This window comes from Rhinoderma darwinii, chromosome 2, assembly GCF_050947455.1.
Source record: "Rhinoderma darwinii isolate aRhiDar2 chromosome 2, aRhiDar2.hap1, whole genome shotgun sequence".
Classification (NCBI taxonomy): Eukaryota; Metazoa; Chordata; class Amphibia; order Anura; family Rhinodermatidae; genus Rhinoderma; species Rhinoderma darwinii.
In genome coordinates this window covers 71,611,540-71,629,116 of record NC_134688.1, presented here as the reverse complement: position 1 = coordinate 71,629,116, position 17,577 = coordinate 71,611,540, and the positions used below count along the sequence as shown (strand labels likewise).

At 42.8% G+C, this 17,577-nt stretch overlaps 1 protein-coding gene across 4 annotated transcripts in view; it reads right to left on the bottom strand.

Annotated features, from left to right (window-relative positions):
* The window catches only part of UFM1 (ubiquitin fold modifier 1), a 32,506-nt gene that overhangs the window by 6,130 nt on the left and 8,799 nt on the right, over window positions 1–17,577 (bottom strand). For all 4 annotated transcript variants that reach the window (XM_075851743.1, XM_075851746.1, XM_075851744.1 and 1 more), the window contains 3 exons: window positions 13,368–13,424; window positions 10,863–10,920; window positions 105–144 (listed from right to left, as the gene is read on the bottom strand). In XM_075851743.1, the coding sequence (XP_075707858.1) occupies window positions 105–144; window positions 10,863–10,920; window positions 13,368–13,424 (155 nt within the window). The remainder of the gene's footprint in view (window positions 1–104; window positions 145–10,862; window positions 10,921–13,367; window positions 13,425–17,577) is intronic.

Here is a 17,577-nt window from a genome sequence, read left to right as displayed (position 1 = left end):
TAAGACAGCAGCCGATAAAGCAGCGGCGGTGGAGGAGGAATACCAGCTGCAGGTTTCTTATATTTATTTTCAATACAATAAGTGAAGAGCAAAAATACACTTACCATTAGTTATGATAGCACTCGTTTCTGCAGGGACCTTAAACTACAGGAAAAGAAATAACAGACTATTTTATCACCTAATAACCATTTATGAGCAGAACAGGTTCCTACTATTCAAGAAAGCTTCACTTTTTGTTTCTTTTCAGTACCGATGGGATTTCATAATAATATATACAGGTGGGTATCGTTCTCTAACAAAACAGAACAACAAATATTAGAATGTTTTATTCTTGTTGCACATCAAGAAATATTCCACCATCAGCAAATAAAATATATTCACTTATTGCTTAATGGAAATTTAAGCAATTGTTTAATATATTTATGTATCAATTCTTCAGATCTCTGCTTGCAGACACTCAAAGAAAACGTAATTACCTTCTTCCAGTGGATGAAAATCTGTCCTGGTCATGTGATGGACACACAGGTGCACGGCTCGTTACAGTATGTATCAGACCAATGTCTGCTAATGATCCCAGCACCTGTGTGTCCATCACATGACCGGGACAGAATTTTATCCACTGGAAGTAAACAATAAATGTTCTAACTGAATAACAGCAAGCAGAGATTTTAGAAACCATGAGGAATTGATAAAGAAAGTCTATTGGAATATTGTATAACTTTTCATTATACAAAAAATAACATTCATTTGCTGAAACCGGACAATCGTTTTAAAGAAGCACTCCACTTTATTCTTTTCTTTCCCCCCTCCGTTTGTACATTGGTGTTTCAGTGGGGTGCGGTGTGCAGAAATACAAGAACAAAGTGGAGTGCTTCTTTAAGCTTTTATTAGCGGAAACCGTAATAACCCTTTAAGAGAATTTCCCATAAAATGACTTAGTTCTCTTGGTGTAACAAATGCTTGGTAGTAATTACTATTAACGGTCATTACAAAGCCTTTCTGGATTGTCACCCAGCTTTCCCGAAACCTTAATACAACACAAATCTACATTGTGGAATGAAACTCTTCAGAACAATAAGAGATTTATAGGTCTGGGCCATTCCAAACCCGATTTATCCTTCTCCACAACTTGGTTTCTGACCTGTTTGGAGAGCTCCTTGGTCTTCATTTTGTTTGTTTAATGGTGTTGTAGATTCAGGGGCTCTCAGAACTAGGGATGCACGGTGCATCGAAACTTCGAAACTGTTTCGATACTGTGCATCCCTAAACGGTTCGATACCGCTATTTCCTGTATTTCGATACTGAGCTGCGCAGCCGCACAGCTCAGTATAGTAACACATGAATGTATGGGAGCGCGGCTGCTGCTGTGTAATTCAGCCACAGCCCCGCTCCTCAGTCATGATAAGTTCGCGGGGTCAGGATGATGGGATGCGGCCAGCGCTGCACTAATGAGCAGCGGCACTGGAGACAGAACATGGCGGGCGCACTACAAAACACCCCCATGTTCTGTCTCCAGTGCCTGAACCGCCGCTCATTAGTGCAGCGCCGGCCGCATCACCTCATGCTGACCGCGCACGCACTTCCTGTCAGGAGCGGGACAATGACTGTATTACACAGCCGCAGCCCCGCTCTATGACGGCGGAGATCAGAGAAACCTCTCATCTCCGCCGCTATTCTCCTGAATGCTGCGATCACAGCTGACTGCAGCATTCAGGAGAAAATGAGAAGGGGGGATGCCCCTGGATCGCGTCACAGGGAATTCCTGTGACGCGATCGAGGGCCATACCATATATGGGCAGACAGCCCAGGGTCTATTGACGGACCCCAGGGCTGTCTTACCATATTTCTTGTTGTTAGGACATACCCAAGTATGTCCTAACAACTGCCTGTGTGCTGTCTGTCCACAGGCTGATGTACTGGCACATATCTGATATATGTCAGTACATTAAAGTTTAAAAATAAAGTAAAAACAAAGTATTGTTAAATTTAAAAAAAAATACACATTCACCTTTTTTACACTAAACATTAAAATAAGTCTCAATACATAAAATATTCACACATTCAGTAATGGCGCGCACAACAATTTTTTTGCATCATTTATGATGTGTACGCTGTAAAAAAGTTAAATAAACACGGCTTTCATTCACTTATTAATGTGAGGCGCGAGGTGCGATGAATTTAACCTCCATGTGCCTCACATTAATAGTAATTAACCCCATCATGTACCTCGCACATTAACCCATTATGACTGAGAAACATGATGGGATTAATTACTATTAATGTGAGGCGCGTTCAAAATTCATCACACGTCGCGCCTCACCTCAGAAAACGGAAGAATTTTTTTTTATTACTGTTGGCAAAGTATCGAAATTGGTATCGAAATCGCAATACTACACGAAGTATCGGTATCGAAGTCCAAATTCTGGTATCGTGACATCCCTACTCAGAACAGATGTGTTTATACAGACATTATGTGACAGATCTTGTTGCGTTTTTTGCGGCGGAATCGATGCGAACCTGCCGCAAAAAAACACAACAACTGCTATTTGTTGCGGGCAAGGGCGTAACAAGGAAACACTGGGCCCCATAGCAAACTTTATACTGGGCCCCCCTCCCCTGGGTGCCCCAGACAGCTCGCTCTTGTAAATAGTGCCCCCCTGTAAATAGTGCCATACAGCCCCCCTGTAGACAGTACTATACAGACCCCCCTGTAGACAGTGCTATACAGCCTCCCCATAGAGTGTTATACAGCCCTCCCGGTTGACAGTGCTTTACTTTCAAATCTCACAAGGAGGCATAATCAATGTGGCGCGCAGCGGCAATCTTTTTTTTCTTTTAAGCCACACCTCTAATCCTACCCAATCCCCGCCCATACACACCCAGTTCAGTTCACACAGTATCATGCTCCCATAGTGCCCCCCACAGAGTATAATGCCCCCATAGCTGACACCACACAGTATAATGCCCACACAGATGCCCCATACAGTATAATGCCCACACAGATGCCCCCATACAGTATAATGCCCACACAGATGCCCTCATACAGAGCAATGCCCAAACAAATCCCCCCATACAGCATAATGCCCCATGGCTGCCCCCACACAGCATAATATCGCCATAGCTGCCCCACACAGCATAATGCCCCCATAGCTGCCCCCACACAGTATAATGCCCCCCATAGCTGCCCCACAGTACAATGCCCCCATCGCTGCCCCAACACAGTATAATGCTCCCCATAGCTGCCCCCACACAACATAATGCCCCCATAGTATAATGCCCCCCACAGCTGGCCCCACACAGTATAATGCCCCCCACACCAGCCGCCACAGTATAATGCCCTACACAGTATAATGCCCCCATAGCTGCCCCCACAGTATAATGCCTGTCATAGCTACCCCCACAGTATAATGCCCCCATAGATGTCCCCACTGTATAATGCCCCCCCATAGCTGCCCCCACAGTATAATGCCCCCCAATAGCTGCCCCCACAGTATAATGCTCCCCCCATAGTTACATAGTACGGTTGAAAAAAGACACGTCCATCAAGTTCAAAGAAGGGATGGGAAAAGGGAAGGGAAACATTTCTCATAGGAGCTAATATTTTTTTGTTCTAGGAAATTATCTAAGCCTTTTTTAAAGCCATCTACTGTCCCTGCTGTGACGGCTCCTGCGGTAGGCTATTCCATAGATTCACAGTTCTCACAGTAAAGAAGGCTTGTCGCCTCTGCAGGTTGACCCTTTTTTTTTTCTCCAGACGGAGAAAGTTCCCCCTTGTTTTTTGAGGGGGTTTTACATGGAACAGGATTTCACCATATTTTTTGTATGTGCCATTAATATATTTATATAAGTTAATCATGTCCCCCCTTAGTCGTCTTTTTCAAGGCTAAATAGGTTTAGTTCTTTTAATCTTTCCTCATTACTTGGATTCTCCATGCCCCTAATTAGCTTCGTTGCTCTTCTTTGTAGTTTTTTTTCCACCTCCAGGGCATCCTTTCTATGAACTGGAGCCCAGAACTGAACTGCATATTCTAGATGAGGGCTCACTAATGCTTTGTAAAGTGGTAATATTACATCCCTGTACCGCGAGTCCATGCCTTTTTTAATACACGACAATATCTTGCTGGCCTTTGAAGCAGCTGATTGACATTGCATGCTGTTATTGAGTTTATGATTTACAAGAACACCCAGATCCTTCTCAACAAGTGACTCCCCCAGTGTAGCTCCCCCTAGGACATATGATGCATGCAGGTTGTTGGTACCCAGATGCATAACTTTACATTTATCTACATTAAACTTCATCTGCCAAGTGGACGTCCAAACACTCAGTTTGTTTAAATCCGCTTGCAATTCATGAACATCTTCCATAGACTGAACTATATTACATAGCTTGGTGTCATCTGCAAAAATAGAAATATCATTAATAAATAAGTTGAATAATAGTGGTCCCAGCACTGAACCCTGGGGTACACCACTTATAACCGGGGACCATTCAGAGTAGGAATCATTGACCACAACTCTCTGGATACGGTCCTTGAGCCAATTCTCAATCCAATTACAAACTATACTTTCTAAACCTATAGTCCTTAATTTACCCATTAGGCGTCTATGGGGGACAGTGTCAAATGCCTTTGCAAAGTCCAAAAACACTATATCCACAGAGGGCCCCTCTGTCTAGACTTCTGCTCACCTCTTCATAAAAACAGATTAGGTTAGTTTGACAACTTCTGTCCTTAGTAAAACCGTGCTGGCTGTCACTTATAATACTATTTATTGTCACATAATCCTGTATATAGTCCCTCAATAGCCACTCAAACATTTTCCCCACGATCGATGTTAAGCTTACTGGTCTATAATTACCCGGGGAAGACCTAGACCCTTTTTGAAAATAGGCACCACGTTTGCCCTGCGCCAGTCCCTTGGCACTATACCAGTCACTAGAGAATCTCTAAATATTAGCTGCACCCACAGCATAATGCCATCCATAGCTGTCCCCACAGTATAATGTCCCCCATTGCTGTCCCCACAGTGTAATGCCCCCATACAGAATAATGCCCCCCATATAGTAAAATGCTCCTATAGCAGCTACCATATCAGCCCCCCTTCCCTACCCAGTATAATGCCCCAAAGTGCCTAATAGAAAAATATTATCATAATTACTTACCTATCCCCGTTCTCACGATGGGTGGAGGATCCTTCTCCTCCGATCTGTGCGGTGAGTGACTCGGCGCAGACAGGCAATGACGTCACAACATCGCGCCTGCCTGCGCCGAGCCGCTCACGGCACAGTGAACGCTGGATCAAGGAGCCGTCAGCTCCTTGCTCCAGCATTCGGGAAGCGGGACCAGCGGGGTCAGCGTTGTGTGGCTTTGGGGGCCCTGCTCTGTCATAGTGTTCAGTAGCATCTGCATAGTGTTTAATAGCATCACTATTGAATTTGCTGTCGCTAACGCTGTAGCAGCCATAGCGGCTGCTAGCGGAGCTTCCGGGCGTGGGGCTGTGCCGGCTGGCGGCGCAGGCCCCGTAGCAGCCGCTATGGCTGCTACAGCGGTAGTTACGCCACTGGTTTTTCTGCTCAGTATTTACGCAGCGTGTGGATGAGATTTGTTTTATCTCATCCACTTTGCTGTTACTGTATTTGCTGCAGATTTTCCGCAACTAATTCCGTTGTGCAAAATCTGCAGTATTTACGCAACGTGTGAACTGACCCTAGGGGTGAAGCCAGACTTGTTATATTTGAGGTGCGTATTCTGTATCACAAATTTGCATCAATTTACATTACAATGTGAGTCGATGGTGTTTTCAAACCTCCATCCACGTGTAGCGGAAAAAAATCTGCATTGAAAGAAGAGCATGCTGCGGACGCATGGGATGAAACCCGAGGTAAATCCGCTGCTAATTCAGGGAGGATTTGCAGCAAAATCCATAAGATGGCAATGTCATAGGATGCCACAAGTCATGAATTTTCCGATCTGCTAGATCTGCCTGTGTAAACTGTAAGTGCTATTACTGTGAAGTGGAAGCGTCTAGGAGTAACAGCTCAGCCAAGAAGCGGTAGACTATGCAAACTCAGGACGGGGCTGCTGAGTGCTAAAGTGCGTGGTGCGTATAAATCGCCTATCCTCTGTAGTAGGGATGTCACGATACCAGAATTTGGACTTCGATACCGATACTTCGTTTAGTATTGCGATTTCGATACCAATTTCGATACTTTTGCCAACAGTAATGAAAACAACAATTTTTTTTGCATTATTTATGATGTGTACGCTGTAAAAAAATGAAATAAACACGGCTTTCAGTCACTTATTAATGAGGCGCAAGGTGTGATGATGAATTTTGAACGCACCTCACATTAATAGTAATCCCATCATGTTTCTCAGTCATAATGGGTTAATGTGCGAGGTACATGATGGGGTTAATTACTATTAATGTGAGGAACATGGAGGGTAAATTCATCGAACCTCGCACCTCACATTAATAAGTGACTGAAAGCCGTGTTTATTTCATTTTTTTACAGCGCACACATCATAAATAATGCAAAAAAAATTGTTGTGCGCGCCATTACTGAATGTGTGTATTTTATGTATTGAGACTTATTTTAATGTTTATTGTAAAAAAGGTGAATGTGTATTTTTAAAAAAAATTTAACAATACTTTGTTTTTACTTTATTTTTAAACTTTAATGTACTGACATATATCAGATATATGCCAGTACATTAGCCTGTGGACGGATAGCACACAGGCAGTTGTTAGGACATACTTGGGGATGTTCTAACAACATGAAATATGGTAAGACAGCCCTGGGGTCCGTCAATAGACCCGGAGCTGTCTGCCCATATATGGTATGGCCCTCGATCGCGTCACAGGAATTTTCTGTGACGCGATCCAGGGGCATCCCCCCTGCTCATTTGGTCCTGAATGCTGCAGTCAACTGTGATCGCAGCATTCAGGGAAATAACGGCGGAGATGAGAGGTTTCTCTGATCTCCGCCGTTATAGAGCGGGGCTGCGGCTGTGTAATACAGCCATTGCCCCGCTCCTGACAGGAAGTGCGTGCGCGGTCAGCATGAGGTGCGGCCGGCGCTGCACTAATGAGCAGCGGTTCAGGCACTGGAGACAGAACATGGGGGTGTTTTGCAGCGCGCCCGCCATGTTCGGTCTTCAGTGCCGCCGCTCATTAGTGCAGCGCCGACCGCATCGCATCATCCTGACCCCGCGAACTTATCATGACTCAGGAGCGGGGCTGTGGCTGAATTACACAGCCGCAGCCGCGCTCCCATACATTCATGTATTACTATACTGAGCTGTGCGGCTGCGCAGCTCCGTATCGAAATACAGGAAATAGCGGTATCGAACCGTTTAGGGATGCACAGTATCGAAACAGTTTCGAAGTTTCGATGCACCGTGCATCCCTACTCTGTAGTATCACTCATAGAGTATTGACATCAGCACGAGAAATCTGCATCGAGAGTTTCATGAAATTGGTTTCCATGGTCGAACAGCTGCACGCAAGCCAAGAGATCAACATGAGTAATGCCAAGTGTCGGCCGGAGTGGTGTAAAGCACGCCACCACTGGACTCTGGAGCATGGGGTGAAGAATCATGTTTCAGTATCTGGCAGTCTGATGAACAAATTTGAGTTTGTCGAATGTCAAGAGAAAGGCATCTACTGGAATGCATAGCGCCTAATGTAAATTTGGGGGAGGAGGGATAATGGTCTGGGGCTATTCTCCAGGGTTTAGGCTACACCCCTTATTTCCTTATGTTAAACAGGTTGTCCAGGATTAAAAAAAAAAACATGACCGCTTTATTCCAAAAACCGAGACACACCTGTCTATTGGTCCACAATCAGTCTAGTGGTATTGCAGCTCAGCCCCATTTACTTCAATGGAGCTGGTAGCAATACCAGATATAATCCATGGAGGTGTGCTGCTGTTTTTGGAAGAAAGCAGCCATGATTTTCCAATCTTGGACCACCCCTTTAACGACACGGAATAAAAAGTGATCAAGTCGTATGTACCCCAAAATGGTACCAATGAAAACTACAGCTTGCCCCGCAAAAAACAAGCCCCCACACCGCTTCATCGACTGAATAATAAAAAAAGTTATGGGTCTCAGAATATAGTGACACAAATCAATTTTTTTTTAACAAATTGTTATTATTTTTTAAAAGTATTAAAAAAAACAACAATATTAATTCTTGTACTGACCCACTGAAAAAAAGGGTCAGTACAATACCTGTGAAAATAAAACCCAGAAAACTATGGTGGAATTGCAATTTTTTTCAATTCCACCCCACAATTTTTTTTTTTTAAAGTTACTCAAAACATTATATGGTACATCCCACAAAAAAAATATACAAAATTGACAAATAAAAAATGTATGGCTCTTGGAAAACAAAGATGAAAAAATACAAAATTGTCTGTGTCCTTAAGGGGTTAATGCTGCAGCCTACCAAGACATTATAGACAATTGTATACATCCAACTTTTTGAGAACAGTTTGGGGTTTGGTCCCTTTCTTGTTCCAGTATGACTGTGCCCCAGTGCACAAAACCGGTTCCATAAAAGCATGGTTGGGCGAGTTGTGTGTGGAAGAATTTCACTGACCCGCATAGAGTCCGGACCTCAACCCCATTCAACACCTTTGGGATGAACTAGAACGGAGATCTTCTCATTCAACATCAGTGTCTGATCTCACAAATGCTCTTCTGGATGAATGGGCAAAAACTCCCACAGACACGTTCCAAAATCTTGGAGAAAACCTTCCTGGAACAATGGAAGCTGTTATAGCCGCAAAAGGGGGATCAACTCTATATCAGAGCCTATGGTTTTGGAATAGGCTATCTGTGGTGTTATAGGGAATATCATCAAAAGTAGGTTATTAAGTGGTCAGTTCATAACTCCTTCTGACAGATCTGTTTTACCTAAGAAATGCATATCTTTGGCCATCAAAGGACGTCCACTGTCAGGTAAATGTGTAATTGGCCGTTTCCTCACCAAGGTGCGAGATGTGTTGATTAAGAATTTGTCACCAGGGCCTGTATCTAGCATCAGATAACATTCTCACCCAGGGTTAGAAGTAATTGCCCACACATCCTGACCAAACATCTAAAGCTATACAAATGGATACCAATGGTGTGTCTGCCATGTGGACAAGGTAAGCATAGGCCATTGTCACATGTTTCAAAGAAAATATGATACATCAAGGCAAACCCCATCATAATTGATATTTGTAGTGTCCCACATAGCTAGTTATGATCAGGGGAAATAGCCCTCATATATATGTCAAATTCACATCCCTACACCCAGAGGAACTACCTGGAATTTGCTAAAAACATGGGCCTATTATAGTGGTGTTTGATATGCCCTGGTTGGTAAATGTCTGCACAGGTGAATGCAGGTAATATTATATTTCTAGGGGATTCCTGCAAGGACACATGACCACTTATATGTTTCTCTATAGAAATACAACTGTGTAATCGGAGGCGTACGCTTCATCATATGAACAGCCTCCTCTCAGTGACATCACCAGCCAGTGAACTGGAGGGACAAACTGGGTTTAAAAGGCCATGAGAAGTGAGGGGCAGTGTCAGTCGTTGGGGATCCATATCTCGGTTGGAGTGACTGCCCATATTTCAGCTGTCCCCACAGCCAGGATATCACCGCTGTACATCAGTAAGGTTTTGTTCTGTTTCTTTTATCACTTTTATTTTTATAAACTGATTGCATTGTGACTGTACGTATATTTTTCATCTTTTAATCGGACAACTATTTTTTGTATTGCACTGCACTATTGTGTACTAAATTTGAAATATTTATAAGTCTCTTCCTTGTAGTCTTACAGAACTTAATCTTCCGAAGGTGAGGAACGTTACCTGTATTTTATGTTCCATTTAGATAACCTGTGTTATTGTAACTGGTGTAAGGGAACATAGAGACGAAGGCCCCTATTGCCTAGATAAGTATAGGTGGTGGTAGCACACTGTGGTATAAATTATTGGGGTGTTGGAACCTACGGGAGTAATTTAGCATAATCCTGTCATCTAGAGTAGGTGGGCATGGATTTATGTGGTAAATTAATAAGCTCAGTAGTGTAGTTCACCCATGTGATGTGACCGGAGATTGGCGATCGTCACACTATCCAACAAGCTAATATGTGTGTGATGGTCAGGTGTCCACATACTTTTGCCCATATAGTGTATCTTAATTTTTTTTAATTTAAAAAAAAATACTATGGGCCTCATTTATCAAAACCATCTGACATAAAAACTGCCTTTTGTTGCCCATAGCAACCACAGTTCAGCTTTTACTGCTGTGGAAAAATGAAAGCTGCACAGTGATTGGTTGTTGTGGACAACAAGTCCAGTTTTACATTATAAAACTTTGATAAGTGAGGCCCTATGTTTTTATAAATTAATGAATACTCGTCTTCAGAAACCAACATCCAGCTGGTGACTAGAAACTGCAAGGGACGGTCGGTGTGTGTGTGTGTGTGTGTGTGTGTCAGAATGTTCACGTCATCATTACAATAACGGTTGCTATGGAAACCTGCTCCCGCATTGACATTTTAATCAGTCGGCAAAAAGGAGCAGTAAGCAATCTTTTCCAGCCGACGTCCCTCATTTACTTAGTCCATCTCATATAACCACATTATGGAAGAGTCACAAATGCAACGGGAAATAATCCACAAATTGGAAATGCAATGAAACAATAAATGTATTATTATTTCATATTTCAGAAATTAGTGAACGTCAATATTAGAAAAACAGCTGCTTGGCGATCACAGAGGTTTGGACATGCTGGGGTGGCATATGCAGGATTCCCCCAGACCTAGTATTGTTTTATAAGATGAGCACTGTACTTACCTCCTCTGCGGCAAACTTCAAAACTGCCGTGAATGGCGTACTCTCCGGAACGCACAGTCTGCAAATAGGAATTTAAGACAGGCTTAAAGCTGTATATATTATATATGTTCTCCCCATGTTCCCCTCATACTCTGGTCTCCTAACACTCCATAAACATACCTGGATTGGATGTATCAGAAAAAGTAAGAAAGTGTGTGTTTTTAAGAAACAGCACCACTCTGGTCTATGGGCTGTGCCTGGTATTGCAGCTCAGCCCCATTCTTATGAATAATAAATCATTCTCTTTGTACATTAAAATAATAAATAAGAGGGTCCCTTTAGTAGCAGCAATATTGGAGGACATTGACTTATGACGCTGAAAACTGAACCAGTGTATGGAGTGCTAAAGGGAGTCTGTCACTGTCACATATCTATTAAAATTAGGGCACCTATTATATAACCTAAATATTACAAACCAGTAGGTAAGAAAGGTGCCATGCATATGGTCAAGTGGTCCTTCCTGGTGGCTAATCAGCCAGAAGGGCTTCTCAATTTCCATACATGGTGCATATTGTTGAAGTGTCCTAAACAGGAGTTCACGGGTCTACTAAGTGGGTGCTGTCAGTGACAATTCCATTTAAAAGTAAACCTAGGGCTCATTCAGACGAACGTGAATAACGTCCATGTGCTGCGCATGGAAATTACACGGATTTCAATGGGGGCGATCACATATGCACGAGTTTTCATGCAGCGAGAGTCCGTTGCGTGAAACTCACTGCATGTCCTGTATTGGTGCGTTATCACGCACCAACGCGCCCATTGAAGTCAATGGTTGCGTGAAAACCACGCACGGCACGCAGATGCACATCCATGTGCGATGCACGATTTGCGCATCAATTCAATTGAAAAAAAAACAAAGATGTGCTTTGCGAGTGCGTGAATAACGCGTGCCACTCGCAAAACACACTGATGCAGAACGGACTAGATTCACACGCATTTTTCACTCCCGTGAATCTGATACGCTCGTGTGAATGTAGCCTTAAAAAAAACTTTTGCAGCAGATCAGCCCCACATTACAATATCTCCATTCTATCATCTTTTAATGCTTTCCAAAAATAAAGCTCCTTTAGCTTCAAATTTAAAAGAACATTTTTTATCCCATCTCTGGGAAGGGAATATAAAACTAAAATCAATTGGGAGCATAAAAAAAACGCTTCTTTTACCAGCCCATAGACTATAATCGTCCTGGTGGACCGCACTTAACTCTCCAAGGACGTTCCAGAATGCCTCTAAACCGCTATATCGCGGAGCTTCAACTGGAGACCACTCAGCGTGGTCCCCGATCATGTGATCGTTGTGATATCAGGTCACAATGATCACATTACTCCCCCCGGCGGTGCTTACCCGCCGACTGTGAGGAGCTCTGTGATACAGCTGTATCACAGAGCTTTTACCCGGGGACCCGGTCATGTGATCGCTGTGACAGGCTGTCACAGCGATCACATTGCTCCTCCCAGCGGCGCTTGCTTCCTCCATTATTTTTTTTTACACAATATGGATGCCCAATATGTTCTGAGAAAAAACAAGACCAAATACACGTAGGTTGAGAGAGTAATAGAGCAAAAAGTTGCTTTTAAATTGGCATATGGCTAAAACTTGAAAATGGGCCTGGTCAGGAAGGGGGTAAAGCTTGTGGTCAGGAAGGGGGTAAAGCTTGTGGTCAGGAAGGGGGTAAAGCTTGTGGTCAGGAAGGAGGTAAAGCTTGTGGTCAGGAAGGAGGTAAAGCTTGTGGTCAGGAAGGGGGTAAAGCTTGTGGTCAGGAAGGGGGTAAAGCTTGTGGTCAGGAAGGGGGTAAAGCTTGTGGTCAGGAAGTGGTTAAACAAATTGCAGAGAACCCATAATAAAAACCACCATCTCTTAGTATCGGCATCCAAGCAAACAGCTTATTGCCACGGGTCCATTCCTGAAACCCCCGGTGGTCAGCTGTCTTTACCAGAGGAAGTTTTGTCATGTCAAAGATTTCCATACATTTTACATAGAACAGTTTGGGTACACACAGACTTGTGACATTCTAATAAAACATAATAAAAGATTCTATATAAAAAAAGTCGGACCTGCCCTATTTTTGCCGGAATGGCCGCACGGTTCCGTCAAAACAACACAAGTGTGCATGGCCACATTGAAATGAATGTGCCAGGTTGCTATCAGTTAAAAAAACGGATAGAACCCTGACAAAAATAACAAAAATAACAAGTGGGCATGAGGCCTAAGACAACTGGAATCTGCCCTTTTAAATCTTAGCAAATCTCAAAATATCAGATCTTGTGGCCGCTGTGATTTTACATGAATGAGGTTTTCAGACCTTAGACATTTATGAAACATACGCAGGAGCGCCCAGCGCCATCCCACAGGCAACACAACGGAACGGGCTAAGGAAACGGGCCTATGCCATTAGCCCATGAATTCACGTGGGGCAGGCAACAAGGGGTTACGGTATAAAATCTCTGAGAAAGGATTTCTACTTACACTTTATAAGGAAGCCGGGGGTCCGCTGTAAGAGTAATTTTAAATGTTACCTTTGACCTAAAAGAAGAACAACATTACAGTCATTACTGTGCTGACATTTCCTTTCCTTCTACAAATTCTAACACTGAAAGCCGCTGACATTTACCTCTGAAACGTCGGCCATCATATAATAACATTTTACAGATAATTCATATACACGTAAAATTACCTCACAGTGGAATTTGCAGCAATAAAATGCCACGCTGCCCAAATACAGCCGGAAAAATAGAAATATTGTAGCACAAAACATGGATGGAAATAAAACATACGTATGACATTTTCTATGTGTGTCCATATGGTCTCCTCTACATTTCTGAGATACAATACATTTGGGAAAGGGGTAGGCTTACGCTACTTTATCTTTGGTTGGGAGGAAGCTTACTGCAGCAGAAACCTTCCATGACCCCTATGTCTACAATGGAAACAGGTAAGCTAAGGCTCAGGTCACATTTCTTTTGTGCCGGGAAAGCTCCTGGCACATTTACCAAACGTATCCATAGGGCTCATTGCGCCCAGCGTACGCCAAAAGTGTCCTTTTGGCATATGCTGGGCCGGTATGCATCAGCTGTATAGGAAAGTGTAGTCTGCTGTGCTTTCCTATACAGCGGCATACAGTTAAAAAAACATATCGCGCAGTATACTTCTTTACACAACGGGAGAGAATGGGTGACGTATGCCAATACAGTGGGATACATCACAGCCTTCCATTAGAGGTAATCGTCAGGGAATACTCTTGACATATACATCAGATGGAAAACGAAGTGTGAACAGAGTCTAAGCTGTTTCATATCCAAAAGATGATGAAGCACCAGTTTATTAGTGCCAGAATGCTACAAGAGTATTTGTTTCAGGTGTTCGTAGAAAGCCTTAGGCCCCATGCACACAAACGTGCTTTTGCGGCCGCAATTCCCACGAAAATCCACCGGAGAATTGCGGCCCCATTCACTTCTATGGGGCCATGCACACGACCGTGGTTTTCACGGTCCTTGCAAGGCCCAGGAGCCCGGACCGCAAAGAGAACATTCATGCCTTATTACGGCCGTGTTCTATGGTCCGGGCTCATTGAAAATAATAGCCGCGACCATGTACATAGCCCGCGATTTGCAGGCGGCTCGCGGGTGACACACCGCTGCCGGCTGACCCAAAAATCACGGCCGTGCACATGGCTACGGTCATGAGCATGAGACCTTACAGACTGACAAAACCATTTTCTTCTAGTATTTTTCTCATCTATTTCTAGATGTAGAGTCTATAAAAGGGAGTTTTAATTAAATGTATAAGAAAAAAAGAAATACATAAAAAAAAGTTGGTGCGTCATGAAGTCGTTGTGTCGCTTGAAGAAATTTTTAACATTGCTTTAGGGGAAAAAAATGGGAAAAGGTTTTTTTTTGAGCTTTTTAATTTTTTTTGGACCATTATAAAAATCTTTATTTAACAGTTTTTTACTTTTTATACTAGTCCTTGGGGACTTGAAGCAGCGATCGTTGGATCACTTGCATGATATACTGCAATACTAATGTATTGCAGTATATTGTGATTCTGACAGGTCTCCTTTGAAGCCCTGCTCTTCAAAGGAATACAATGATGGCAGACCTGGGGGCCTTTATTAGGCCCCCAGGCTGCCATAGCAACCACTGTAAACGGCTGATTGTGCCGCGCATGGGGGGGGGCTCAATGGCGTGTTAGAATCAGGGGGGTGCCTCCTCAAACATTTTAAATACCGCAATCGCAATTGACCGCAGCATTTAACCCCTTAAGGACGCAGCCTAGTTTTGGCCTTAAGGCTCAGAGCCCATTTTTCAAATCTGACATATTTCACTTTATGTGGTAATAACGTCGGAATGCTTAAACCTACCCAAGCGATTCTGAGATTGTTTTCTCGTGACACATTGGGCTTCATGTTCGTGGTAAAATTTGGTCGATATATTCAGTGTTTATTGGTGAAAAATTGCAAAATTTAGAGAAAATTTAGAAAATATTGCATTTTTCAGAATTGAAATGCATCTGCTTGTAAAACAGACAGTTATACCACCCACAATAGTCACTAGTTCACATTTCCCATATGTCTAAATTAGATTGGCATAGTTTTTTGAACACTTATTTTTCTTGGACGTTACAAGGCTTAGAACATAAACAGCAATTTCTCATATTTTTAAGAAAATTTCAAAAGCCTTTTTTTTAAGGTACCTCTTGAGTTCTGAAGTGGCTTTGAGGGGCCTATGTATTAGAAACCCTGATAAAACACCCCATTTTAAAAACTAGACCCCTCAAAGTATTCAAAACAGCATTTAGAAAGTTTTTTAACCCTTCAGGCATTTCACAGGAATTAAAGCAAAGTGGAGGTGAAATTTGCAAATTTCATTTTTCTTGCTGAATTTAAATTTTATTCATTTTTTTTCTGTAACACAGAAGGTTTTACCAGAGAAACACTACTAAATATGTATTGTCCAGATTCTGCCGTTTTTAGAAATGACCCACATGTGGCCCTAATGCGCTCGTGGACTAAAACACAAGCCCTAGAAGCAAAGAAGCACCTAGTGCATTTTAAGTCCTCTTTTTTTATTATAATATATTTTAGGCAGCATGCCGGGTTTGAAGAGGTGTTGAGGTGCCAAAACAGTAGGAATCCCCCAATAGTGACCCCATTTTGGAAACTACACCCCTCAAGGAATTAATTTATGGTTGTTGTTACCATTTTGACCGCACAGTTTTTTCACAGCACGTATTTGAATTGGGCTGTGAAATGAAAAAAATGTCATTTTTTCCAATAAAATGTCATTTGTGATCAAAATTTCTTATTTTCACAGGGAACAAAATACCCCATTTTGTTGCCCAATTTGTCCTTAGTGCGGCAATACCCCATTTGTGGCAATAGACTGCCGTTTGGGCCCATGGGAGGCCTCAGAAGGGAAGGAGCGCTGTGTGTTCTTTGGAGTACAGATTTTGCTGGTTTGGTTTTCGGGTGCCATGTCGCATTTGCAGAGCCCCAGAGGTATCAAAGCAACGGAAACCCATCAGAAGTGACCCCATTTTGGAAACTATACCCCTCAAGGAATTCATTTATGGGTAATGTGACCTTTTAGACCCCATAGTTTCTTCACAGAACTTATTTGAATTGGGCTGGGAATTAAAAATATATATATTTTTTCCTATAATATGTCATTTTAGCTCAAAAATTCTTATTTTCACAAGAAATAAAATACTCCATTTTGTTGCCCAATTTGTCCTGAGTGCGGCAATACCCCATTTGTGGTGATAAACTGCCGTTTGGGCCCATGGGAGGGCTCAGAAGGAAAGAAGCAATGTGTGTTCTTTGGAGTCCAGATTTTGCTGGATTGGTTTTCGGGTGCCATGTCGCATTTGCAGAGCCCCAGAGGTATCAAAGCAATAGAAACCAACCACAAATGACCCCATTTTGGAAACTACACCCCTCAAGGAATTCATTTATGGGTGTTGTGACCATTTTGACACCATAGTTTTTTCACAGAACTTATTTGAATTGGGCTGGGAATGAAAACACAATTATTTTTTTCAAATAATATGTAGTTTTGGCTTAAAATTTCTTATTTTCACAAGAAACAAAATACCCCATTCTGTTGCGCAATTTGTTCTGAGTGCCGCAATACCCCATTTGTTGTGATAAACTGCCGTTTGGGCCCATGGGAGGGCTCAGAAGGAAAGGACCACCATTTGGCCTACTGGGGATTTTCTAGTGCGAAGTCATGTATGCAGAAGCCCCTGAGGTACCAGTACAGTTGAAACCCGCAAGAAGTGACCCCGTTTTAATAACTACACCCTTAAGGCATTCATCTAGAGGTGTAGTGAGCATTTTGACCAGAGACCTACACCCCATAAACTGTAATGTGGGTTATCCCGGGTACGGCAATACCCTACATGTGGCTGTTATCAGCTGCCTGGACACACAGTAGGGCTCAGAGGGGAAAGACGAGGGGGGATAAGCTGTGCGGAGTGCATCAGGGTAAGTAAAATTGGGGTAAATTATAAACCAAGGGATGTATGATAAATTTTAAAACTGACTTTCATACAGAGCTCTGGTTATTCGGGACACGTGTCACATTGATATATTGTGTCCTCCCTTATCCCCCTCTTATAGCAGACTTTGCACCTCTTTTGACTTTTTCCCTTCTTGCCAGTTTGGGGAACTTCTCCT